This window comes from Zootoca vivipara, chromosome 16, assembly GCF_963506605.1.
Source record: "Zootoca vivipara chromosome 16, rZooViv1.1, whole genome shotgun sequence".
In the NCBI taxonomy this organism is placed as follows: domain Eukaryota; kingdom Metazoa; phylum Chordata; class Lepidosauria; order Squamata; family Lacertidae; genus Zootoca; species Zootoca vivipara.
The window spans coordinates 39,850,576-39,877,328 of NC_083291.1; the positions used below are offsets into that span (position 1 = coordinate 39,850,576).

Here is a 26,753-nt window from a genome sequence, read left to right on the forward strand (position 1 = left end):
TGAAGAGCCGAGGCTGGGCGGAGCGAGGGGCTGAGTGGCGGGGGGTGGGGGGAGGCTGGGAGAGCCGGAGGCTGACGTCAAAGGGGCTGGCGTGTGAAGCTGAGCTGGAGCCATGTCCTTCGTGGGCAAAGGGAGAAGAGGGCCGTGGGAAATGGAGGTTGGCGGGGTGGAGGAGAGCTGGCCTGGCCCCCTTGCTTCTTTTTAAAGGGGTGTCTGTCTGTCGGGGCCCGTGTCCATAGGGAGCAGCAGGACCCTCGTTGTGCTTGAGGTATACCCATCAACACAGTATGTAGAACGCAGCGGCGACCAAGAAGCAGGTCTGTGCCCCGAGACACTTACCGGTACAGTCCCAAGTGCGGCAATGGAGGGAAGGTCAACGGGGAAAGGTGCTCTGTTCGGTTCAGTTTCGCCTACTTAGGTTCACTTTCTCTGCAAAATGGACTGGCGGCTTGTAAAAATTATAAAACGTCAACTATGCTGTATCACACATTGTATTTGTTTTCTAGGTATTTTTGCTAGCGTGGAGGAATTTTGCAGGGTGTATGGAAATGCCATGCGTTCAGTCTGTCTGTGTAGGAAACTACAGGGCAACAATGACTGTTAGGCATTGGTTGCCTATTTTCCAACCATATGGTGCCCAGGAGGATGGCACTGGGGTTACACAGGCCCCTTGATGCCATTTTGCTTCACTGATGTGAGCTGCACAATGGTCCACGATTTGCTAGACTAAAATATTGCAAGCCTAGAAGCTGCTTCACTTGTAACTTCCAGTCCTGTCCCAAAGGAGGGGAAAGCTGATACTCACTCTGAGGCTGCAATCCTAACTCCATTTACCTGGGAGTAACCCCCATTGTACAAAAGAGGAGAGAAGTGAAGACTAGAGACATGGCCAGACTTGCAGTGTGCAGTGGTGTGGCTGACCTTTTTGTTTGGTCAAGGGCCATGTTCCCTTGCAGGGAATCTGCCAGGATTGGGTGCCTCCAGGGGGATGAGGAAGCCAGCAGTGGGTGGAACAGGATAATCACATTTGAGACCCTTTCTGCCATCCACTTCTCCCCCCCCCCCACACACACACAATGGCCAGAGGGCTGACCTGGTTGGTTGTGTCTGCATGGGCATAACCAGGATTTCTGTTGGGAGGGGGGCACCTCAGATTGATTTTTATTGATTGGGGGGCAACTGCCCCCCCTTGGCTAGGCCCATGTGTGTCTGAGAGGGCATTTGAAATTGACCTGAGGGAAGTGAATGAAATTAGACTGAGGTCTGCAGCTTGCCTGCTCCTGGAATAAGGGATAACCATTATAGAAGTCTCAATAGCAGCAGAACTCAGGGCCTAGCAATGCAATTCTGAATTAATAAATGTTAAAGAAAATAATATCCAGATCATGAATATTCCTACTTCCTAATGTAGTATTATCTACATTAGCCCCACTTACCTTTGCTTTGCTCTTTCCAGGCCCAGGTCTGCACTTTAGCACTCTGTGTCCAAGCATTGTTTTTTGGTTCTGCCCTGAACTTTCTTCACAAAAGCCCACTCTTTAAAGCTGGATCAGAGCAAACATCAATTCAGGTTTTCTGCAGATTCCTGTTTGCTAAGATTTAGCTTTAAAGAGGGGTTTTCCAAGAGGAAAGCTCCGGAGCAAAAGGGGGGGGGGAAGAGAACTCAGATGTGGAGCTTTAAATCACAGACCATGCCTGGAAAGAGCAAAGAAAAGGTAAGGTCATGGGGAAACAGGTATTTATGCACAAACTTGGTGACTCAGTCCCTGCTGAAAAGCTTCCTGAGATGTACTCCTACAGTTTATTCAAGTAAGATCCTATCAACACAGAATCTCCCTACCAGGTTCTCCTAAAAGAGTGCTTCTTCATTTATATTGGAAGCATAGCCATCTTGCTAATATAGTTGTAATTTGCAACCAAGCAGACAAATTACTCAGGAGAAGATGCCACGGGTAGACAGAATATGCCTTGGACCAGGAGATGTGCCCTCAAAACCAATTTTCAAAGCTCTCATCTCCTCAGGAGTAGAGAAGTCTGTGATGTCAGCATCTCTGTGTCCTAAAGAGGTCACATTCCTTTACAGACATCAAGGACTCCAAATCAGAGGCCATAGGAGAAACCTGGTTTCCCCAACAGCAATGGAGCCAGATGGCTCCAAAAATAAATTGGATCCACTTCAGTCATTCCTCCAGCTCAGCTTTCCCCAACACCCTCCAGAGGTTGTTGGACTACAACCCCCATAAAACCCTGAGAACATGCTGTCTGGGGCTGATGGGTGTTGTAGACCAAAGCACCTGGAAGACACCAGGCTGAGGAGGCTGTTCTAGCTGCCTAGAGGGAGCGGCAATTCTACTTAAGGTAGAATTCAAAGCTTTCTTGTCTGACTTCCCCAGCAGATTCTATTTGGAGCTCTCCAGGGTGCTACCCACTTTGCTTGTTAGCTTAGGTGGACCTTGCCCTCTACTTTGCCTGACTTTGCTAACCTGAACTTGCTCTGCTTTGCTTGAATGACATTGGAAATGGTTCTGGCCTCTTGCTTCACCTGATCCTGCACTTTGGAATCTGACCTCAGCTCTTGCCCTGCTAGAACCTGACCTCTACTTGACCAGACATTGTTATGCGATCCTGAACAGGCACCAGCCATGTGACCTTGTTTCTCTGGAGGCTGTGCCTAGCACACCCACCCACCACTTAGGATACAAACCTGATCCCTGCCTGGGACGGAACACCAAATTGGGAGGGGTGGCTAATATCCCAGAGGACAGGGTCACACTTCAAAATGACCTTAACAGATTAGACAACTGGGCCAAAGCAAACAAGATGAATTTTAACAAGGAGAAATGTAAAGTACTACACTTGGGCAAAAAAACAACAACGAAAGGCACAAATACAGGATGGGAGACACCAGGCTTGAGAGCAGTACATGTGAAAAGGATCTAGGAGTCTTGGTAGACCACAAACTTGACATGAGTCAGCGGTGTGATGCAGCAGCTAAAAAAGCCAATACAATTTTGGGCTGCATCAATAGGAGTATAGCATCTAGATCAAGGGAAGTAATAGTACCACTGTATTCTGCTCTGGTCAGACCTCACCTGGGAGTACTGTGTCCAGTTCTGGGCACCACAGTTCAAGAAGGATACTGACAAGCTGGAACGTGTCCAGAGGAGGGCAACCAAAATGGTCAAAGGCTTGGAAACAATGCCTTATGAGGAACGGCTTAGGGAGCTGGGTATGTTTAGCCTGGAGAAGAGAAGGTTAAGGGGTGATATGATAGCCATGTTCAAATATATAAAAGGATGCCATATAGAGGAGGGTGAAAGGTTGTTTTCTGCTGCTTCAGAGAAGCGGACACGGAGCAATGGATTCAGGCTACAAGAAAGAAAATTCCACCTAAACATTAGGAAGAACTTCCTGACAGTAAGAGCTGTTCAACAGTGGAATTTGCTTCCAAGGAGTTTGGTGGAGTCTCCTTCTTTGGAGGTCTTTAAGCGGAGGCTTGACAGCCATCTGTCAGAAATGCTTTGATGGTGTTTCCTGCTTGGCAGGGGGTTGGACTGGATGGCCCTTGTGGTCTCTTCCAACTCCATGATTCTATGATCAGATTTTGAGAGAGCTGAAACAACCAATGAAGTGGAGAATTGGCTCTCTAAATTCTGGGATCTTTTGATCCATGAAGAAACTCTTATTGCCAAGTAAATGTTGCATCAGGACCAGCTGGAGAACATTATCTCAACATGGCTGCATTATCTCTTTTTGTGATGGTAACCCAGGGAACTGTAGGGTTGGAAGAGTACTCAGAAGTCATGTAATCCAGACACTTTGCCAACACAGGAAATCCACCACTGGAGCATACTTGATATGTAGCCCTCCAAACCAGGAGCCTGTTGCATTGTTGAACACCTTGTACTGTCAGGCAAAGTTCCTTTTCTTGCCATTTGAAGTTGTTGGTGTGGGGCTTACATGCTGGAGCAAAAGAGAACAATTTGCTCCACCATCTATGTGGCAGCCTATAAGCCAGAGTGCTACTCTTCAGTCTGCATTTATGAATACAGTATACTTTGAGCAGTAATAATGGCTGTAACTTTATGAGGAGTGATAACAACAGAAAAAGAAATGAACTTATAAAGAGGAGAAACAGAATTTTGTGTCTTCATTATTTGTTCACTTTGAGGTCCACACTGAGGGCCATCTGGCAGTTCCCTCCCTGCGAGAAGTGAGGTTACAGGGAACCAGGCAAAGGGCCTTCTCAGTAGTGGCGCCTGCCCTGTGGAACGCCATCCCATCAGATGTCAAGGAAATAACTACCTGACTTTTAGAAGACATCTGAAGGCAGCTCTGTTTAGGGAAGTTTTTAATGACTGATGTTTTAATGTATTTTTAATATTTTGTTGGAAGCCGCCCAGAGTGGCTGGGGAATAAATAAATTATTATTATTATTATTATTATTATTATTATTATTATTATTATTAATTTCCTATTTGTTTGCTTCCATTAGTTAACTTCATTGGGCGGGGGAGTCTATTTATTCAACACTAGCCTTTGTCAACCTGGCACCCTCCAGATGTTTTGGACTACAACTATCAGCTGTACAACTTGAGCAGAGGGATGTGGTTGCTCCAATCCGTGAGCATGGAGATGTGCCAGGGGAGCAGGGAGAAATGCATATTACAGGGAGCTCCTTTGGAGGAAGGGTAGGATAAAAAGAATAAATAATAGGAATACTGATGAATAAAGTGGCACAGCAAACCACTTCTGCCAGTCACTGTACAACACCTTCCATAATTCTGGTGACGTGAGCTTTTGGGGTTTTGTTCAACCACGCCTAAAGGAAGGCCAAAGTATCTTCTTTCTGTGTACAGTGGTACCTCAGGTTACAAACGCTTCAGGTTACAAACACTTCAGGTTACAAACTCCACTAACCCAGAAATAGTACCTCGGGTTAAGAACTTTGCTTCAGGATGAGTACAGAAATCGTGTGGCGGCAGCAGGAGGCCCCATTAGCTAAAGTGGTGCTTCAGATTAAGACCAGTTTCAGGTTAAGAGCGAACCTCTGGAACGAATTAAGTTCTTAACCAGAGGTACCACTGTATCAGAAAGAACTTCAAAGGGAAATAGGACTCAGCAGATAGCCTTTCCTTTCAGAGGCACCTGTACTATTACACAGATGCCCAATTTAGTCCATTGTGGAGCGATTAGTGCAGAGACAAAGGTGTCTTAGCCTCAGGCATTTCTAGGAAGAGTTATGCAAGTTTAATAAAACCCAGCGGGGTCCTATAGAGGCAGCAGCCAAGGCTGGCTATATACGAATATATGCGTTCAAAGTAATTCTTTGACTCTGGGAGTTTTGATGTCAGCAATCTCAGATTTCCAGGCAGTCTTGCATTGAGAAAAGTGGTCCTGCTTTGCATCTTCTGCCTTCTGGGTGGGATCTTATGCGTAAATATGGACTTACAAAAGTCACAGTGTAACTTACAAACCCACCTTTGTTATTATAGCTAGTCTCATTAAGACACTGCATGCAGTGGCCTAGTAATAGGGGGGCGGGGGCGTCGCCCCGGGCAGCAGGCTGGACAGGGCTGACCATCTCCGACCACCACTGCCGTGCGACGTGGCCATGGAGAAGCCCCGCCTGCCTCACTCCGCGGCTTGCTCGTGGGGTTTGCTGCATCGCATGCGTCCTGTGTGCGCATGCGCTGCGTGTTATGACGTGTGCATCGTGCATCGTGACGCCTCCTGGTGGGGTGCCTTCGGATTTGCTGCCCTGGGCAGCCAGGCGGCTAGCTATACTGCTGATTGCACGAAACTGTCTGCACTGCATATGGAGCTGATGGGAGGATTGTTCCCTAGGAAAGCAGTTTAGCAAAAAACAAAAAACCACTGCTAAGGGGAATTGTGCAATTTCCTTGTGGGGACTGGTGGTGGTGGTTAGTCCCCTGAACATCTGTCTGTATTGGTAGGTGACTCATGAAAGGCATTCTGTCCAACCTTTAGCCATATAACTGAAAACCACTAATGTGTCCTGTTCAATTATCCATTCAGATGGATGGTGGGTGGTGGACCTGCCCTGTTCTCCATGTATGTGAGTACAAAACAAGGGCCAAGGGCCCCGTAAATTATACTGGATTAAATTTTGATCCCATTTATGAAACACCTTATTCTACCAAGAGTTGGTAGAGGTTAAAGAAAAGGAAAAGTGGGAAGCTCAGGGAGAAGAACACCTTACTTTTTCAATTGCCCCCCTTTCTGTCCAGTATAAGAGGCAGCAGCTATGATTTATTATGTACATAGCTGGTAAGGAACATGACTGGCAACCACCATCAGTGCATGGACGTCTGTGGAAAGACACCATGGGATCAAATGACAGCAGCCACTGGTGACAAGGCCAGCTTCCATATTGGATATGATACTATGGCTGAACAATATGGGTATAAATAGGGGAGCAATCCTAAACATGTTGAGATGTCTCTCTTATCTTCCTTTTGGGTTGATGTGCATCACATAGTCTTCTAAGAATAAAATAATATATATATAAAGAGGCAGCAGCATCTTTGCATCTTTCATAGCATCTTTTTATTGCTTCTGATAGAAAAAGACATTGTCTATTCACCTTGGGAAGGGACCCCCCCCTTCAAAATCCACAGTCCTTGCTTAGAGGAAGAAATCCAGAGCTCCCTTTCTCTTTCTGGACCACTGGGAAGGAGTCAAAAGCCTGGAGAAGGGGCAGCAAAGAGCAGACTGCCTAAACCAGGAAAGTAGTAGGACAACGTTTCTAGTGGCTGTTTTTGTATCAGCCAATGGGAGGGCAGCATTTTGTCTCTCATCCTTTGGCCTCTCTTTTCCGCAGTCACTCCCACCATAGCACAGCTTGGGGCAAGCCTATGCCTTTAGACTACAAAGGTTGCAGAGTGCCAGGTATCTCGCTGCAGCAATTCTATTCCTGTGCCCCGCCAGGGGGCACTTCCAGGTCAATAAGAAGTGACGCAGGCCATCTCGTCACCCAAGTCCTCTTCCTCACGGGAGCGGAAGGGCTCCTCATCGCTGTAAACGGGACCTAGGTTCCCAGCTCCATTGTGCTCCCCGTCGCTGCTGTACAAGGCGTGAGCACCACTACCTCGGCCGCTGCTTTCGCTACCAGGGAGCTTGCGACTCAGCAGGTCTGTGGCAGCACTCTCCATCTCATCAATGGTCATGTGGCAGGCATCAGCAATCTCCCGCTTGGTGAAGGCCACAAACTTTGGGTCCCGTGCATAAAGGCCTAGACCCTCAGAGATGAGCACCTAGAAGAAGAAAGATGAAAGGGGTCTGCTTGTCAAAGTTATGCAGCACACCCTCGCCAACCAAGTCAGTAGCTCAGTTTGGACATCACACCAAATCATGGTTAAGTAAGCTTACCAATGTTGTCTAAATTGGTAAATTAGCTTTCAGTCAGTTGGCAAACTGGAAATAGATATCATGGTTTGAAGTGGCCTTGAAAACCATGGTTTGTGCTCACCGTGGCTTGGGATGACTCCTGAACTGACAAACCATAGTTATGGTTATCACGCTGGGTCAAGAGGCTGCTGCATCATGGAGGTGGGAGCACACTTATGAAACCAAATAAGCAACCATGGCCAGCCTGTTGTATATTTGGAAGTTCAAACCATGGTTTGGATTGTAAACTATGGAAAACACAATTCATGGCTTGGCATGCTGTCTTAATAGAGCCAGTGGGTTCCCCCTAGGTGAGGGGCCCAAAGAGCCAGTGGATTTCATAGGTGAAACTGTTGCTCATTTCCCCATCCTCCAACATTTAATATCACAAGCCAAACACTAGAATGGATATCAAATCCAGTAATTTGAGAATCACATACAGTATTTCTGCTAAAAGCAAATGCCTGATTTTAGCCTGCACAGTGTTGGGGATATGCTAAAAAAAACTTGTAAAGCTGTGTCCAGTACAGCCTTAGAAGGCAGCCAGGGAGTGAGGCACTGGCTCTTTCTCATTCTGCCATTGCTAGTAGAACCAGAATGAACTCTGCATAATAAAGATGCAGACCAGCTGATGTGCAGTTTTGGTTTTAGGCTGCAAAATCTGGCTTTATTTGGCAAGTAATTTGAAATAATTTTCAGTGCAGCACGCATACAACCCTCCTAGCAATAAAATCTCTTCTGCCCTAAGCAGCATACCAGAGGACTAAACCAGAGGAGCTTTCCATACTGGGGCTGCTGATATCCTTAAGGAAGAAAGGTTCAGAAGCTGGAGGGAAGGCACAACACACCCACCCACCCACATACAAGCAAACAAACACACATTGTATTTATGTGTAGTTGTAGGTACACTTGCATGAGGCTGAGTAACCAAGGGAAAATGAAAGGATTTAAATACATACCAGTGTTTCGCAAAGTTGGGTCCCCAGCTGTTATGTTGGACTACATCACCCTGAGCTAGTAGGATCAGTGGTCAAGAATGATGGGAGTTGTAGTCCAACAACAGCTGGGGGCCCAAGATGGAGAAACACTGATTCACCCACACCCATCCCAATCAGGGTGACAAAAACTATTCTTGCAGGAGGGATGAGGGGGCAGTGGAAGAGCTGCATCCCAGAGACAGATAAGTACGCCTTGCACTCACCGCCTCCACCAGGCTGTCGGCGCTGCCAGGCTTGTCACTGTAGCTGTGCTTGAGTGGGCCGGGCACACGCAGCTGGCCGTAAGAGCGGTAGGGCAGCTCAGGCTCATTCATGTACCAGCGCGCTCGCGACATGGGTGGAAGGCTGTTGCTGTTCTTCTCCCAGCTGTGCCCGGGCAACCCATCCTCCTCCACCAGGATTAGTGGGGCATAGAGCAACCGGCCCCGTTTAGGTGGTGTGGCCCACGACTGTGAGGATGCTGTTGAAGAGTGGCTGCCACTGTGCCACGAGTCATAGCTGCCATAGCCCTGGTGCAGAGGAGGGAGCTGGTGAGATGGCCAGTGGATGGGATGGCCTTAACAGTAGAACTACATACCAAGTCCCCCCCCTCTCTCTCTCTCTCTCTCTCTCTCTCTCTCTCTCTCTCACACACACACACACACACACACACACACCCTGTGCAAGAATTACCTGTGCACGTGCTCGGCAAGGTGGCGCATTCTGGTGGTAGGTCCCTGGGATGGGGATGTCATCACAGCTGCCTTGACGCTGCAGGCACTGGATGCTGAAGGCTGGTTTGCGGCCTACCAAAAGCAGGGAGGTGGGGAAAGGAAGGCCAGAGAAGGTATAAGAGGCCACAAGTGTGGGGGGGGGGCTGCCCTCTGCCACACCAGTGCATTTGGCTGAACCCACCGACCACCAAACTGTTTGTTAATCTGATACATTTATATGTATCATGTGTATATGTATTACACACCAGTGTTTTCAGAGAGGGGCTCACAATATTTTTTAAAAAGTTTTTTTTAAACAAACACCAAGACACATAAACTCTCATGCCACAAAAACATACAGAATAAACTAAAAAAATTCCTTCCAGCAGCACTTTAGAGACCAGCTAGGTTTGTCATTGGTATGAGCTTTCGTGTGCATGCACACTTCTTCAGATACACTGAAACAGAAGTCATCAGACGCTTATATATAGTGAGGGTGGGGAGGGGTATTACTCAGAAGGGTGGTGGGAATGGGTGTTAACGACTGTATACAGAATAAAGGACAGCAAAGCAAACAAAAAACCAAAACACACAGCAGAGATAATAACTCTATAGTGGTTTAAAAGGCCTGTTGCTTGTTTGTACATCTGGGGAAAACGTCTTCTTGTTGGAGGGAGGTAGTGTAAGTTGGGGGGGCGGGGGGGGGGTAGTCCGTATTGCTGAATCTCTTCCAATTCCTGGATCTAGCAAGGAATAGCAAGACTAGGTTCTTTGTAATGGCCACCTAAGTATGGGCCATTAAGAAAGGAAGCTGCTCTGTGCCAGAGGGTCTCCCCTCCCTGCTCCCTCACCTGTCTGGTAGTGGTAGTGAGAAGGGAAAAGATTTGTGAGATCTGGCTAGAAGAAGCCAGAAGCCAGAGAGGGACAGACATGCTTGGCTTCTGTTTGCATCCAAGGCTGTGGCTATGAGAGAAGCCAGACTTCTGGGGTGTATGATGTGAGTCCCTCCATCACAGGCTCAGGTCATAGATGCGTAAATAAACCATATATTTCTACTGCCCCTCATTCCAAATCGAACCCTGGGTAAGTGCTGAGAACCCCTGAAATTTCACACTGCTTGGAGATTGGAGTGTCATGCAACACACACACACACTCTCCATATATACAGTGGTACCTCGGAAGTCAAATGGAATCCGTTTGACCTCCAAAGCATTCGGAAACCAAGGTGCGGCTTCCAAGGCAGGAAGCTCCTGCAGCCGATCAGAAGCTGAGGAAGCCCCATCGGACATTCGGCTTCCGAAGAATGTTCCAAACCAGAACATTCACTTTGCGGTTTGCGGCATTTGGGAGTCAAAATGGATGAGTACCAAGGCAAACCCTGCAGCACCCTGAGGAACCATTAGTGAGCATTGGTCAGTCAACCAGCTACAAATTCAGCTAACAGTTACTTGCACCGCCTACATTTTACCAGCTTCCTTGCAATAATATAACGGGGGACTTTTTCAAAAGCCTTACTGATCCATATACTCTATGTCCACAGCATTCCCCTGGTCCATCAAGCATGTAACTTGTTTAAAAGCATGTTTAAATGCTCCTCTCATGAAGAAAACTCCCAGTGCATAAAATAACTGCATTCTGACAGAAGGCTTCTCCCTGCTAGCTTTCTATCTGCAAGAAGCTACCCACCCACTCCCAGGAGAACTTTGAACCAAAGTCTGAACTAAAGTCTGAAGAAGTACTGTCTATGAAAAGCTGTTCTGCTTGACTCTGCAGCATATATTTAAAAAGGGGGTGTATTTATGACCCATGGGAGCCATACAATCCAGCCCTCATACATTTACTCACTCCCAGAGTCACTTGCCCAGGTAACCAAAGTCCCTTGTCATCCTGACCTGTGGGTGTGGGAGGCAGGAGGCGCCTGCGCTTGGGTTGCCTCCCGTCCAGCATGCCATTAACCATCCCATTGTTGATGCGCCGGGAGGGGAGGGGCAAAGAGCCGCCATAGCCGTTGTCCCAACGACGACGATGGGGCTGAGGAGTGTGAAGACAGGCCTGCCTGCATAGGGGAGAAAGCACACAAATCCGTCAATGACAGAAAACCACTTCTGCATCCCAACGGAGGTGGTGTTGTGGGCGGTACCCTTCTGCACTCTCGCGATGGGGCTGAGAGCCCAGCCCCTCGCGTGCAGGGAGTTCCCGCCTACGTCACGCCCGGGATGACCAATAAGGTTGATTAGGGGGCGGGGCCTCACCCCCTTTAAACAGAGCGGAGGCGGGAACTCTGCCTCTTTGCCCGCTTCCCCCTCAGCTGTTCGGATCACCCGCCCACCCACCCTTTAGGCTAGGCTGACGCTGCTATGGACTTCGGTTGGTCGCCTTGGTTGGCCAGGGGGCCTGGTAGGACTTTTCCCACTTGGGCTAGCCAAGGGGGATTTTTCGCCTACCTCATAGCAATTCGTCACAACTTTGATTTGGCGGTTAGGCATTGGAAATTAGCATGAATTACGTCATCATCTGCCCAGAGAGTAGTGAAATATTCCGATAAAGGTGTTGGGGGCGGAGCTTGTCCTGAGCCTGCGGAGGTCAGGGCCGTAATGCACACCCCAATGGCAGCCACAGAAGGCAGTTCCAGTAGATGTACATCACGGGGCACCTTGCTGGTGGTTAACTTCTCACAGACTGCAACACACAGGTTGCAGTCAGATTTAGTGGTTAGGTTCCAATGCCTAAGCCAATACCGCTCAACATCCATAACCAATAAAGTTGTGGCCTTTTCGCCCAATTAAAATCTATACAGTGTGTCTTGTGTCTTATTTCATGGGAAGGGTCATCGCCACACAACAGCCTTCATTCCTACTGGCCCTGGAACCCTTGTTCTTTGCAGCCTCAACATTGAGTGAGCATGCCGGCCCCAAGGAAGCAAAGGCTTGGAAGGGATCTGAAAAGGCCATCAAATCCAACCCCCTGCCAGTTCAGGAAATCCACTATGACAGGTGGTCAACAAAACCTCAAATTCACCACTACCACCCGAGGCACTCTGTTCCACTCTCAGTTTGCACCGTGAGGAATTTATTCCTGGAGTCAAGATTTGCCACAGTCACTTACTGTCCACATACTGTGGCCCTTCAGCAATGAGGGCCCTATATATCATAAATACACCAATGTCTATGCTGTCCCTCAGTGGCCACTGGGTCTGGATGCCCCTTCATGCAGTTCCGTTCCACGGATGGAGGAAATTATGTGATTCTTTACTATTTGACTTCTGCACGAAGGAGCATGATTGCACATTATTCCTCCACTGAGATGTTAACTGGAGCAATGTGGAACTGGAGTACAGGGAAGCAGTCATTTTGTTATGGCAACTTGCCAATAAGGCCATGTCCATTTCTCAGGACCCGACTCTTACCTGTCCCGGGAGGCCAGGCTCTCAGAGTCCTCTTCCCGGCTATAGTATCCCTGCTCAACTGAGGTGTCCTCCCTGTAGTCTTCAGTGTGTGTGGCTTCTTCATGCACTGTAGGTGGGATGCCACCGCCATCAGAGCTCCGCCTAAAGAGGTACAGAGGGCTGTAAGGAGGTGTGGGGAAGTAAGAGGGGATTTTATGCATATGTGGTGGAGATGTCAGATGATTAAAGAATTTTGGAATGCAGTATATGAAGAATTGAAAAGAAAATTAGGCTAAACTTTCAAAAAAAGCCAGAAGCTTTTTTGTTGGGAATTCTGAACAAGGATATACCGGTTAAGTATAAGGAGATTTTTTTATATGCCTCAGCAGCCGCCCGGCTGTTAATTGCGGGCAGGTGGAAAGGGGACACTGTCCCAACCATTAATGAGTGGCAAAATAAATTGTCAGATATGGTCAATTTGGCCCAACTAACAGACAATCTAAGGGGAACCACCAAACAGTCGTTTGCACAAAAATGTTTAGGAGATATATACAAGAGAAAAATAATTATAACGTATTATCCATGGCAGCCATAGAATGACCGGCCTTGTATTAGAGAGTATAAGAGTTATGGGTATGATTGGATTCATTGTGGTACAAAAGAAATTATAAGAAGATGAAGAGGAAAGTATGTACTTTGCAAAAAAAGATGAGAAGCACTACGGGAGGCGATGGGAAGTCAACATCACAATAATAGTATAAATGATTTTGTTATCTTTGTGTTTGAAGATTAATTATCAGTTGAGTTAAGTTTTCTGGATTTATTGTAATATTTGTCTTAAAAATTTGGTATGTTTGTTTTTGGACTAAACTTCAATAAAAATTTTAAAACGCAAAAAAAAAGTAAGGAACTCTGGAATCGTGGAGGAACAGAGTGCGGAGGGAGTGGACCACCCCTGGCACCATTATTCCGGCAGGGTGCCATTGCGGCGCCCCCCCGACACACGCCCCCCCACCAGCCCCCACAGCAGTCTGCCACATCCCCAGAACGCGTACCACACCCTCACAGGCGGCGTGTCACGCCCCCGGGGTGCACGTCACGCCCCCAGGGGGAGCACCAGCCAGCCACGCCACACCACACCACGCCTGCTCTCTGCTCCTGGTAGCGGAGCATGCCTCCCCACTCAGCCACACCTCACCCTTCCTTCCCCTGCAAGCCCAGGACCTCATCCCAGCCAGCACCTGCTCAACCTGCGCCGGGTGGGGATGTTGGGCAGTTCAGCAGGTTCATCTTTGCCCCCAACATTCTCCTCATAGTGGGTTGGTCCATTAGTCATATGGGAGAGGCTGACGCTTGAGGGGTGCCCGGAGCCCACAAGGCCATTCATCAGAGTCTTGTTCTCCTCGTCTGGAGAAGCAGCCGAGACGTGGTGGTCAGGCGCACTGCCATATAACGCCTCGGAGCTCTGTGGGAAGAGAGAAGCCTGGGCATGTCATAAAAACCAGCAGTGCTCCTGAATAGTCCATTGCTGCCCTCAGATCACTTCACACATTACAGAAGCACTGAAAGTCTGAAGCACAAAATCTGGCTGCTTATTTCAAATATGAATGTGTGAACTTTGATCTCCTTCATCTCTTGAGCTCCTGACCACTTATGCATATTCTTTCTTCCTCAAATTTGCATTCTGCCAGTTCTTCCCTCCTGAGGCTCCTCTGCCCTCCCATGTTCTCCCCTTCACTACTCTGCCTGGACCATCCTTACTTGCAGTTCTAATATGAAGTTGAACTGGCTTTTCTTTATGACTTCCAGTGCAAATCTCCACCCCTGATATAGGGATGCCAGAGAGATGCCATGCTGAGAACAAGGCTAATGTTCTCTGGCTACCCCAGCCAGAGGCAACTTCCTATTTATAATGGGAATTTGGGCTTTGAGCAACCCTAGTATTTTCCTACCTCTGTGCCTTTCCAGACATCTTTTTTTATTGAGCATTCATCATGATTTGTTCTCTTATGCTATTGCTGCAATTATACGCAACCATGCTTTCAATACCATTGCACCTGCAGAAGTGCTGGGGCGGCCACAGGTTTTTGCCGACACAAAAGTGCCTGAGCTTCTGTAGTCGGTCTTGACAAGCCATGAGCACTTTATGACTTTGCAGAAAGAATTCTTATTTCCTTCCTCCGAATCTCTCACAACCTTTGTAATTTCTTCTCTTCTGAAATTTGGAACAACATATTGTACACACATCTGCTCTCTCAGCGATTCAGTTGCAGCCTTTTCCAATTTGAGAACAGAACAAAGGGCATGGAAAAGCAGCGGAGAACTGGTTAGTGGAAACATTTCCAATTTGGCATTCCATACTAAGCTCTCTGGGAAGGTAGCTGAAAGAAGGTAGCTCTCCATCACTTTTTACATAAAACGATTCTGTAAATTATTTTAAAATAATTCAAATATCAAGGAGAGACAAGAGGGCCTTCTTAAACGAGCAATGCAAAGAAATCGAGGAAAACAACAGAATGGGAAAAACCAGAGATCTGTTCAAGAAAATTGGAGATATGAAAGGAACATTTCGTACAAAGATTACCATAATAAAGGATAAAAGTGGAAAGGGCCTAACAGAACCAGAAGACATCAAGAAGAGGTGGATAGAATATACAGAGGAATTATACCAGAAAGATATGGAGGTCTCGTACACCCCAGGTAGTGTGGTTGCTGACCTTGAGCCAGACATCCTGGAGAGTGAAGTCAAATGGGCCTTAGAAAGCACTGCTAATAACAAGGCCAGTGGAAGTGATGATATTCCAGCTGAACTATTTAAAATTTTAAAAGATGATGCTATTAAGGTGCTACACTCAATATGCCAGAAAGTTTGGAAAACTCTGCAGTGGTGAGAGGATTGAAGAGGATCAGTCTACATCCCAATCCCAAGAATGGCAGTGCCAAAGAATGCTCCAACTACCGCACAATTGCGCTCATTTCACACGCTAGTAAGGTTATGCTTAAAATTCTACAAGGCAGGCTTAAGCAGCATGTGGACCGAGAACTCCCAGAAGTGCAAGCTGGATTTCGAAGGGGCAAAGTGCGTCTTATGGAGCGAATGTGTGGTCCCTAGAGCTGAATTGCCCAGGGGCTAAAGGCAGATGGTGCTTTTAAAAGAAAAAAAGAAAAAATGAGCAAAAGACTAACAAGAGGGAATGAGCCCTTTGAAAGGAACCCGCTCAGCAGCTGATTGCAAGAGATTGGGGAGGGAGATAAGAGAGCTAGCTCCCTTCTCGGCCCCTCCCAGCCCCTTGCCCAGGCCTCAATTGTTGTCTGCAGAGGGAGACATGCGACTGGCTGATTATATTATCTTTCTGGAAACTGTAGAAATGGGTCCCTTTCCTAGAGAAGTTGCAGAATTGTGAGTTGAACCCCATAAAAACAGGATTTTTCCCTTTGCAAGGAAACTCAGCAACTTTGAGTTGATCCTTAAAAATGGCGCTTTCCCCATTTGCAAAAAAAGCTGCACAACTTTGAGCTGATCCTAAAAAAAAATGGCGCTTTCCCCTTTCGCAAAAGAAGCTTCCTCAAATATTTAATTGGGGGGGGGGGCAAAGGCACCTAGGTCTCTAGGAGTTGGCTGCTATGCCTAGGGCAATTCAAGAAAGCAAAATATTTTTTCCCCTTGTTTTCCTCCTCTAAAAACTAGGTGTGTCCTATGGTCAGGTGCGTCCTATGGAGCGAAAAATACGGTAAAACCAAGAGGAAATAAGAGACTATGCAGTGCCTTGAGTTAAAGCAGCCAGCCCCAGCCATTAGGATCTAATAAACAAGAGTGATGGGGGATGCATTCCATCAATGTCTGGAAGGCCGTGGATTTCTCACATTGTCTAGGCTTTGTCTAACTTCATCTACCTCTTCTATAGATTTCCTGGCAACTGGCAAGGAGGCCCCTGGTGGTTATTTTTCCACACTGAGCTGCTCCATGTGCTCCACCTCTAGAAAATTATTTCCCAACCTGAAATTTGATAATAACTACTGTGAACGTGGAATGAAATGTCCCTTCTGAACTCCAGTGGACAATGTTTTTGGCCCTATGGTAACCTTCCTCTTTGGCGATCACTCGTAGCCAAGTAAGATTGTCTTCCACGAAAACGGTCTTAACAGTGAGTCTGTAAGTGGAAGCCAATTCTGGATCCACACGTCCTTCCACAGTGGAGACATAGGTTTCCAGGCAGGAGTTGATCACGGTGAGGGTTTGCCAAGTGTGCCTTCCTCTTAGCTCATTTCTCCTTTTCGCCCTAAGTTCATGCTTCTTCAAATTCCATGACACCTTTGGTAAAGTCTGTTCTCCAATTGGAGTGCTTGCAGGCCAGTCTTTCCCAGTTATCAGTTATCCCTATGGTAGTAGTCCATGATAATCAATACTCTGTCTGCTTTTCTCCCCTGCTCAATTAGCAGGCAAAGAGGAGGCATCACTGAGGTGATGAACCTATATTTGGGCTGTACCATGGGAGCTGCCATGATTGAATTCTGCTCTGTTAAAAAGAGAAATCCCAACAGGTAGAAAACTAGTATGTCCAGAAAGAAGAATTCTACTTTCGCATTCTTCCTAACATGTGTTTTATACAGGTAGGTATAGGAAATGTTTTGATATGGAGCAGCATTCAGTTATATGATTCTACATATGTTCAGTCCAAAGTGGTGCACTCTAGATGTAGGTTAACTCACTCAGAGAAAACTAGACCAAAGGCTCACCTTATAGGTCACAGTTTCCTCCTCACACACAGTTTCCTCAGCTTCCTCCTCTTCTTCCAGGTCACAGGACATGGCCCGGCGGATCTCAGGCCCCAGATCCTGTAAACTTTTCAACCCAGCCTGAATGGGAAAGAAGACCAAAGCAGCAGGATCAGCCAGCCTTGTATCCATGTTCCAGTCTCTGTTCTTTAGTTTAGACCAGCTAAGAGGCCTACAGCAAAACAAGGATACTCACCTGCAAGGCAGTAGAGTTGCTTGGGGACCCATCTGGACCAAGCATTCCTTTCTCCTTCCGCTTACGGAATTTACGGAAGTAATCCTGGATCAGGAATGTGGCATAGAACTTTCCAACAGTGACCTCCTCCTCTGCCAAGGGAAGATGTTAAGTGCACTCTTGTTAGGAATCTGTGGCCCGTTTTTGGAACATCTGTATTTCTCAAAAGCTCCATGGAATAGGTGGGCTGGTTTTTAAAGGTCACAGTGTCCTACAGCATCTTAAAGTGTACAACCTTAATTTATGGTGGCAATCTTGAAGGTGCCACAGGAGCCTCTGCTTTCTTTCCTCTGTAACAGATTAACATGGCTGTTCTGCAGATCTGAAGGTCTATTTTCCCCAAATATGATCTCCATCTTGCACCAAATACAGTAAGACTTTATTTCCCCCCAGAGTGGCTGGGTATAAATAAATTATTATTATTTTTATTGCAAAATTCTTCATACTGTATATGCAAGATCCTTCATAAACAGGGCTGGCAATGGGCAAGGCTGGCAACTGCTCCAAGGTCCATGGTTGTTGAAAGGGCCCATCAAGCCAACACAGCCTCTGAATTCCCCATTTCTCGTGACACTCTGGAGGCATGTGGAGAGGACACGTTAAAGCATGATGTGGTTTTGCCAGGTGCCTGCTGTAGATCCCTCACTTGGTGCTCTGCAAACACTCAATACTCCCCAGGATGCTTGCCAAGGTACAATGCTCTCCCAGTCCCCTGGGTCCACTGAACTCCTTGCGTCATTGCTGCCGGAACCCCTAGTATCACTGCAGAATCATGTCTTCCAAGCTTTCTTTCTTTATCCTTTGTTGACCTTGCCAAGGTGGCACTCAGAAGGCAATGCAGATGCCACCTCCAGTTACTACACAACAATGCCCTAAGCAACCTAGAGATTACCTCAGTGCTTGGACCAGCCCTGAGAGCACCCAGTGAAAATGGGACTCCGAGTAGATTCTGGGTGGAACTTGGTTCAGTTTTTATCTCTGGGCAGTGGAGATGGGACAGAGTCCAATTGCTAGGGCAAAGGGGCACTAACCTTCTGGTGGAGGGATGACTTCATCCAGGATTTTGGGCTTGGTCCGCTTCCAGATCTTTTTGATCACAGCACGAAGCTCCTTATTTGCCACATCCAGGTCTCCTACAAGAGTGGAGGCAGAATGAGGACCACACCATACATTTAAAGCACATGGCTCCCGGACAAAAAACCCAGGGAAGTATAGTTTACGCCCAACAGAGTTACCATTCCCCAAACCCTTTAAATGGGCTTTAAGTTTGTGGGGTGGATCTGAACAAAACCCCTCTTCTAGATTCCTGCACTAGAGGGCTACAGTAATGCCTTGGCACCAATCCTTGCCCTTGCAATGCACTCTGGGGTTTGCCTGTGACTCCTCGGGGCCCTGCAGCTCAAGCCCAAGTCCTTGCAATGGCTGTTCCACTGAACTAGTTCTGCCTACATGATTCTCTTCATCCTCCATCTATACATTTGCCCTCCACAGATCACCCCTATTGCCTGCTTCTGTGGTTAGGCAGCTGTTCTGTGGAATATGAGCAGTGAGTTCTAGTCAGTTGTGTTTCTTGCTGCATTTTTATGTCTTTTTAAATGTTTTTAAAATTGTGTTTTGTATTTTGTTGTCTATATGAATTTTGATTGGATGAGCAATCCCAATATAAAGATAATGAATAACAAGCAAGCAAGTGAATAAACAAATGCCCAGGGTCACCACTGGGGATGCCTTGTGAACAAAGAGGTGCACATAGGGTGGGTGGGGGTCCAAGCCAAAGCGGAGTGGGGTGAAGGTGGGGCAGGGGAAACGGGAGGTGGCTGAAACAAGGCCTTCTGGCCTGACTCAAAGGACAGCTGCAGGAGGTGGGGAAGGAGGAGTGAAGCTTGGGACCAGATCGTATTTTTAATGCTGGGGCTTAGCCCTGGAATTTGGGATGTAGGGTCTGCAGAGTTTGGCTTAGCTGAATAGCCTGCAATATTTGTGGCGAACATTGATCCTTTCAAGGTACTGTATTTATTTCCACAATCCTGCAAAAGCCTAGCAGGAAAGGAGAGAAGTTTCCAACTTTCCACTTTCTCTTCTGTGGATTTCCAGGGAAGGAGTACCGTATTTCGGCTAGGTGTGTGGCATAAGATGGGAGTTGCAGTTGCTACTGGCAACTGGGCAAGTGGATTTGCATAAATCCAGTTACGTGATTGGAGAAAAAACATCGAGTATAAAATGTTCTTTCCCATCAGCTAGTAATGGTTCTGCATATACTGAGGACAAGTGCCATGAGAGTCGTCTTGTACCTCACCTTCTGTTTTGATCTTGAGGGATGTCCGCACCAAGGCAAAGAGAGTGGCGTTGAAGGTGACAGTTCCATCTGAGTTGAGGGGCATGTTCATAGCCACCAGCCTCTGCAGAGACAAGTGAATTAAAAGCAAGAATCCTTGTCACCTGTCCTCTCCAGCTACCTCTCTACTTTAGCCCCACCCACCTCATTCCCTTCATAAAGTCCCCCAAGGGAACCCATGAGGACTGATGGGCTCTGGTGCTAGAACTCAACCACTATCTTCTCCTAGGAAGTGAGAATCCAGGAGTCACACTCAGGTGGGCCCCTTCAGATTACCTTGCAAGCTACTCGGTGGGGGCAGAGTTTCCCAAAGCCCAGGGGGGGCTGTATCCGGCGTAGTAGAGTCACTACATCAAGGTGCTTGATGCGGCCCCTGGAGGAAGAGAACTTATTTATTAGTTGCAGGTTTGATCCCTGTATATTCCTGCATTGCAGGGGGTTGAACTACATGATCCTCAGGGTCTCTTCCAACTCTAGAATTCTGTGCTTCTATTATTTATTGCATTTATATTTTACTATTTTCTCTAAGGAGCTCAAGGTGGTGTACACGGTTCTCCCCTTCCTCATTTAATCCCCACGGCAATTGTGACTGACTCCAAGGTCACCCAGTGAGCTTCAGGGCCAAGTGGGGATTTGAAACCTAGTCTCCTAAGTCCTAGTCCAACACTCTAACCACTGCACCACATTGGCATCTCAAGTGGGTGGTAAGGAGCTGTGGGATAGGTGGGGTGCTGCTTCCCTCAATGAGACAATGAGTGGTGGCAGACTAGCCATGGCCTAGAAAAGACCCCTCCCTTTTCCTTACGTGAACTATGTGAAGCAGAACCATTGCTCTCCTCCAGCTCTGCTCCTCTGGGTCAGGAAGTGACAGGTCTAAGTACTCTTACACTGTTTAGTGCCCCTTGTGGCACACAATTACACCAGCAAAAATCTTATTGCCTGGGATTTCAGGATATTGTATCACGGGACCTCTGCAAATGGAGCTATAAACCAGGAGAAGGACAAAACTTCTCTCTGCTGCTCCTAGTGGAAAGTTCCAGAATTTCTGGATGATCAGAACATTCCATTGCATTTCCATGTAAGTAATTACAGAAAAAAGACATGTGTCTCTTACTTGGCAGCTGGATCATACTCTGACCAGATCCTCTTGAATTCATCAAGATGATGGGGACCCAGAATGGACCAGTCCCGGGTCAGATAGTCAAAATTATCCATGATGACAGCAACAAAGAGGTTGATGATCTAGGAGAGGCGAAATGGAGTGAAGGTCAGTGAATGCACCCAAAGAGCCCATGAGAGACAAGGAGAGCAAGACCTCAGAGGCAAACAGCCTGTTCCTCTGAATATCAAGTCACATTAAGATCACTGGGGCTTACTCCAAGTAAGTGTCTTTTGAGTTGTAGGGTGTATAAATTCTTATGGAAGCTGCTTTCAGGGCTTTGACTCAATGTTGGAATGTGCACAATTAGCACCATGTTCAGGACAGATAAATGAAAGTCCTTCTTCAGACAGTCAGACTATGGGACTCACTTCCCCTGGATGGAATGGCTTTAAAAGAGGATTAGACAAATTCACAGAGGAGAAATGGCTACTAGCCAATGTGGCCATGCTCTGCCTCCGTAGCTGGAGATGGCAATGCTTCTGAAGCCGCGGGAGGTGACAGGGCTGCTCTTATGCTCATGTTCTGCTCCCTGGTTTCCCACAGGCATCTGCTAATGCTGAGCTAGAGGGGCCATTGGCCTGATCCAGCAGGTTCTTCTGTTCTTATGAGGAGAGTGCCTAAGAGCATGGGCAAAGCCTATTTCCTTCAATCCACGTGTTTAGGATTGGTGAGGAAAACCTTCATGTCAGAAGATGGTTAGGATGACCCGTAAAAAGGTAAAGGGCCCCTGACCATCAGGTCCAGTCGTGTCCGACTCTGGGGTTGCGGCGCTCATCTCGCTCTATAGGCCGAGGGAGCCAGCGTTTGTCCGCAGACAGCTTCCGGGTCATGTGGCCAGCATGACAAAGCTGCTTCTGGCGAACCAGAGCAGCGCACAGAAACGCCGTTTACCTTCCCGCCAGAGCGGTCCCTATTTTATCTACTTGCACTTTGATGTGCTTTCGAACTGCTAGGTGGGCAGGAGCTGGGACCAAGCAACGGGAGCTCACCCCATTGCAGGGATTCGAACCACCGACCTTCTGATCAGCAAGCCCTAGACTCTGTGGGTTAACCCACAGCACCACCTGGGTCCCTTCAGGATGACCCGTAGTGTTAGCAATTAAGCATGGCATGGGAATGCCCAGTGCCAGCTAGAGGCAGTGGTGGAAAAAAATGGGTTAAATCTGGCATAGACCACCTGCATAAGATTTAGTGCTGGTACAGGGATCCCACCAAAAGGTGTAAGGCACACTCTGAGGCACTTTGCTGCTCCTCCTACACTGTCGTTCTCTTGTACAATGGCTAAGCAGAGCCGTAGCAGAAACATTTTAAGATCTCTGGGCAAGGACAGATAAAAAGCAACCAAGGGATGAGGAGGAGAATTTTGAGAGGGCAAATGGCAGGGATGGAAAGGGTAAAGCTTTAATGGAAAGCAGGAGCTCTCATTTAAAGGAAACCAAAAACATTCTGCCCACTCCCTATGCAATGCCTACTTTGGCTTTCAGGGAGCAAGGCTGGGAAATGGCACACTGCAGCCCCCCTGCCTGGTGCAAACAAGGGCTTTCACATGTTGGCTACAACTGGGAGTCTGGCTTTGCAAAGCTGGGCTGGGCATCTGTTTTTTTTGGTACTGGCTGAGGCAGATGAGAGCAGAGGGAAGTCTGCTGCAGAGTCTCACCAAGAAGGCGCAGAGCATGAAGAAGCTGATGAAGTAGACAATGGCAAAGTTGCTGCCACAAGTGAACTCCTCGCCAGGCTCATAGTCGGACTCTGGGTCACAGCGTTTGCCAGGCAAACTGGCCAGCATGATCTCCTGCCAGGCTTCCCCTGTTGCACACCTGGCGGGAGAGAGAGGTGGAAAGAACATGGTGAAGGACACCAACTGGGGCTAAGGATTAGGTACCCTGTGGGAAAGGGGCAGAAGCTTTGCTGTGGGGGGCACTTAGGAAGATGGGGGCCCCACATGTTACGGGTATTATTCCTCAGGGGCTCTTGTGTTTTTCAGTCAGCTCACTGGTTCCACACACTTAGGGACCACCAGAAGGTCTTAAAATGGGATTACGTTGTTAAATGCAGAAATGCTTTTGCTTTGTTTTTAAAAAAAGGAGCTCGTGCTTGATCTGTGCTGACAACATTACTGTTGTTATTTTGTGGTATTAAAAAAGCAAAACAACCACAGCAAATATTCTTAACTTTTGGAACATGGGAAGGGCACAGTTGGGTCAGACGAAGGGTCCCTTTAGTCCAGCATCCTGTGTCTAACCCAGACCTCCTGTCCTGAGGTAACAGCCTTTCAGTTTCTATTTCTGATTTTTGCTGAACTGAGCTAAAGGCAAAGGGGGGGAGCCCCTGGATTTCTAGGGACCCTCACTTAACTCAGCACAGTCATCCTCTCAAGTATACAGAGGGAAGGAGAAATAGGCACTGCTCCTTTGAGAGGCAGAACAGTGGTGTGGGGGTGGGGGTGGGGGTGGGGAACTGAGCCTGACAAGGGGGAGGCAAAGAGGAACCTGAAGAGCAGCAGCACCGCCTGCGGGAAAGTCTGGAAGTTGTTGTTGCGGTTGATTGGTGTCGCATCCTGCATGGCCACTTTGCCAAAGGTCTGAAAGGCAAGGAAAGCACTCTCAGAGCCATGCCAAGATGTCATGCACAGATTCCAGCTGCAGAATCTCTGTGAAGCAAACTGGAATACAAACCATCAAGCCCTCCTCTCCTATAAAAGAGTGGAGAATGAAACTGCGCCAGCACCACACAGCTAGAACTATGACAGGAAGCAGGATGGCGCTTACAGCACTGGACCAGGTCCAAGGCCTTCCTGTATGTGGTGATAAGCGGAAGCCCACTTAATGTTCCTCACAGACACCACTCATTCAGCCTGCATGCTACAGAATCCTATGCAGTACTCCGGTTGGAATAGCAGGCATGCACACATGTGGGTGCATGTATAAGTAAGTCTGCTGGGTGTCCCTTTTCTTAAAGCATGTACACACACACACACACACACACATGATGCACCCAAAGCCCCTTGCACAATAAAGGCACACAGTTCTAGCAAAGCCCATAGCACACAAATTGTGGCATGAATTAATTTGCAACTCGGCAACCTTGGAGAGCAGTAAGGGAGGTTCTGTCTGCTCACCTGCATACCGATGACAGCATAGATGAAGAAGATCATGGCAATAAGAAGGGCAACGTATGGCAAAGCCTGGAGGTTGAACAAACACAGAGTGAACTGGGAGTACTGGACCCACCCACCCAGATACCAGGCTCAAACGTTCCTGGTTTAGCCCAGTACGCAGCACAGCCTATAAAGGGTGCTTCTGTTTGTGCTCATGAGCATGCACACACTCAGCATTTCTCTAGCATGCTCTTCTCCTCCCTATGTGTTGGATGGAGCACTGCATGCTTTGGTCTACTGTGGGAGGGAAAGGCCACACCCCAGGAAATCCCGCTGACCTGGAAGGATTTAATGAAGGTCCAGAGCAGGGTGCGGATACCCTCTCCTTTGCTGAGCAACTTGACCAGGCGCATGACACGGAAGAGGCGGAAGAAGGTGATGGAGATGCGAGAGCTGTCCTCCGAGCTCTGTGGAGGCAGAGAGAGAAGCCAGGTTGGCAGCCCCCTCATAAGGACAACAAAGAGCTCCATGCAAGTCAGGCATGAGGGATCGTGGCCCTCCAGATACTGATAGACTCCACTCCCAGCAACCCTGGTCCTCATGGCTACAGCTCAGGGATGATAGAAGCTGGAGGGCTGCAACATCTGGAGGGCCACAGGTGCTACACGCAACTTGGTGCACAGCAAATGCGGAAGCAGCGGCAGGGAGCCTTTTTCAAGCCGAGGGCCACATTCTGTTCTAGGCAACCTTCCAGGAGCTGCATGCTGGCGGCTGTACCAAGAGCAAAATGGGAAAGGCAACAAAAGTAAATTTTGCTTTTGTACAGTAGATTAGTTTCTGCACACACTCGGCCATGCCTTTCTACCCTCCATCCAGACCAGCAAGAGGCATGATCAAAGTTCAAGGACACATTCCAGACAGGCAAAAATGCTTGTGGTGCAAAGCAAGGCCAGTGGGGGGTGTTGGTTGTGGGCAGGGAGCATGGCCAGGAGAGGTCTGGAGGGGCATGCTTAGCACTTGAGCCTGAAGTTCCTCACTCCTGAACTGAACCCACCCATGTATGGAAGATCTTTCTGGCTCAGGTCAGGTCAGCAGCAGCCTGTGGGAGTTCCTAAGCAGAGCCTGGATAGTCTCCGCCTGCTGTCTGTCCAAAGCACCTGGTGCCTCTGTAAAGGGAGGCACCACATAGCTGTCATAGGCAATACATATGTACCTTGGCCACCCATATTCACACAACCACAGGGCCATCCTATACACAAGACAAAGGAAACAAAAAGCCCTTTTAGCATCTACCCTAAAGGCAGAGCTATCTGATGGGAAGGCTTGCTACAACTTCTCCCAGGTCAAGCGCTGCCTGCTTTGCCCCTGGCCCAGGATCAGGGGGAAGAGGGTTGTGCTGTTGCCAGGCAACTGTGCTCCTCTCCTTTGTTGGGCATCTTTCTGCAGCTGCGGGTGACAGAAGGAAGTGCATGCTTGTGAAAGTGGCAGCAGTGGGGTTGGATTCAGCAAGAAAGAAGGTGAAGCAAAGGCCCCAAATCCAGGCAGCCCGCCACTCAGGGACTACCTTGATAAAGTTCCATCACACGAACCCTGTCAATGCTTGCACACATCAGGCCAATGCTGCCTTTGCACACACAAAAACCTCATGCCAGATGCATGTTCACCCATCCAAGGGTAGGCATGGTGTCAGGAGGACCCAGGTCCACAGTAGTTGAGTGGTATCAGGTGAGGGAGGGTTCAGCCAGTGCATCACCAACCAGCATGAGCCAAAGAGGAAGATTACAAAAGACCAAGCACGCCTGCAAATAAAGCCCCCTGGTGCCAAAAGGCAGAATGAACCAATTGATACTAGTCCCTGACTTCCTATGAAAGCAGAGTTGGGGCAGACTGGCTGGCTTTGCTGCTCCTTGTGCTGATTCTTTTATGATTTTGCTTTGTGATTATGCAATTTTGCCTTCCCCCACCTTGACAGGCATTAGGTCTGGCAACACATCCGCTGTCAACACCTGGTGAATCATATGTGCAATTCCTCAAAGATAACACACTCACAGCTACAGACAGACACACACACAAAAGCACTCACAGCATCAGCACACAGTTGCCTGAATCTGGAGACCCTTAAATTATCACTTGCAACCCCCATGGCATCCAGAGTTACTCTCAATATCTGACCCTGCCATCACAAGACTGCTTGTTACCCCCAAGCTTACACCATCTGCAAATGTACATGACATCCTGCCTTTCCTCCAAGGAGCCATATGTGGTGTCTCTCTCCATTTTATCCTCACAACAAACCTGTGAGGTAGACTAGGCTGAGAGTAGGCCAACAGCTTCATGGCTGAGTGGGAATTTGAACCTGGCCCTCACCAGTCCTACTCTGACAATCATGACACCATATCTTATGATCTCTTATGAACCTGTTGGTTGCATACACTTAGCACTGACACAGCTAGCTCTTCTACCACCCCTTTCCAAACTTTCTTGATATTAAATACATGTGCAATACCTCTCCAACATGACCTCCATTCTAACGCAGGATAATGAAGGGAATGATGATGGCAAAGATGAAACGAGGGTTCATAACATCCAATGGGAGGCAGCGGCATGGCGGAGAACAGGTGAGAAAGTGAGAGAGAAATAGCAGAATGGAGACATAGATGGGT

At 47.9% G+C, this 26,753-nt stretch overlaps 1 protein-coding gene across 1 annotated transcript in view; it reads right to left on the reverse strand.

Moving 5' to 3' along the window:
- Positions 1–6,487: 6,487 nt before the first annotated feature.
- CACNA1F (calcium voltage-gated channel subunit alpha1 F) overlaps positions 6,488–26,753 on the reverse strand; it is a 63,507-nt gene continuing 43,241 nt past the window's right edge. The window contains exons 30-46 of the mRNA XM_035140541.2: positions 26,597–26,617; positions 24,429–24,557; positions 24,112–24,177; positions 23,483–23,574; positions 22,651–22,810; positions 20,946–21,073; positions 20,108–20,204; positions 19,793–19,895; positions 18,528–18,629; positions 17,458–17,588; positions 17,223–17,342; positions 13,727–13,950; positions 12,507–12,647; positions 10,993–11,156; positions 9,081–9,193; positions 8,612–8,917; positions 6,488–7,277 (exon numbers count right to left, since the gene is read on the reverse strand). Of these exons, the coding sequence (XP_034996432.2) occupies positions 6,966–7,277; positions 8,612–8,917; positions 9,081–9,193; positions 10,993–11,156; positions 12,507–12,647; positions 13,727–13,950; positions 17,223–17,342; positions 17,458–17,588; positions 18,528–18,629; positions 19,793–19,895; positions 20,108–20,204; positions 20,946–21,073; positions 22,651–22,810; positions 23,483–23,574; positions 24,112–24,177; positions 24,429–24,557; positions 26,597–26,617 (2,409 nt within the window). The 3' untranslated portion in view covers positions 6,488–6,965. The remainder of the gene's footprint in view (positions 7,278–8,611; positions 8,918–9,080; positions 9,194–10,992; positions 11,157–12,506; positions 12,648–13,726; positions 13,951–17,222; positions 17,343–17,457; positions 17,589–18,527; positions 18,630–19,792; positions 19,896–20,107; positions 20,205–20,945; positions 21,074–22,650; positions 22,811–23,482; positions 23,575–24,111; positions 24,178–24,428; positions 24,558–26,596; positions 26,618–26,753) is intronic.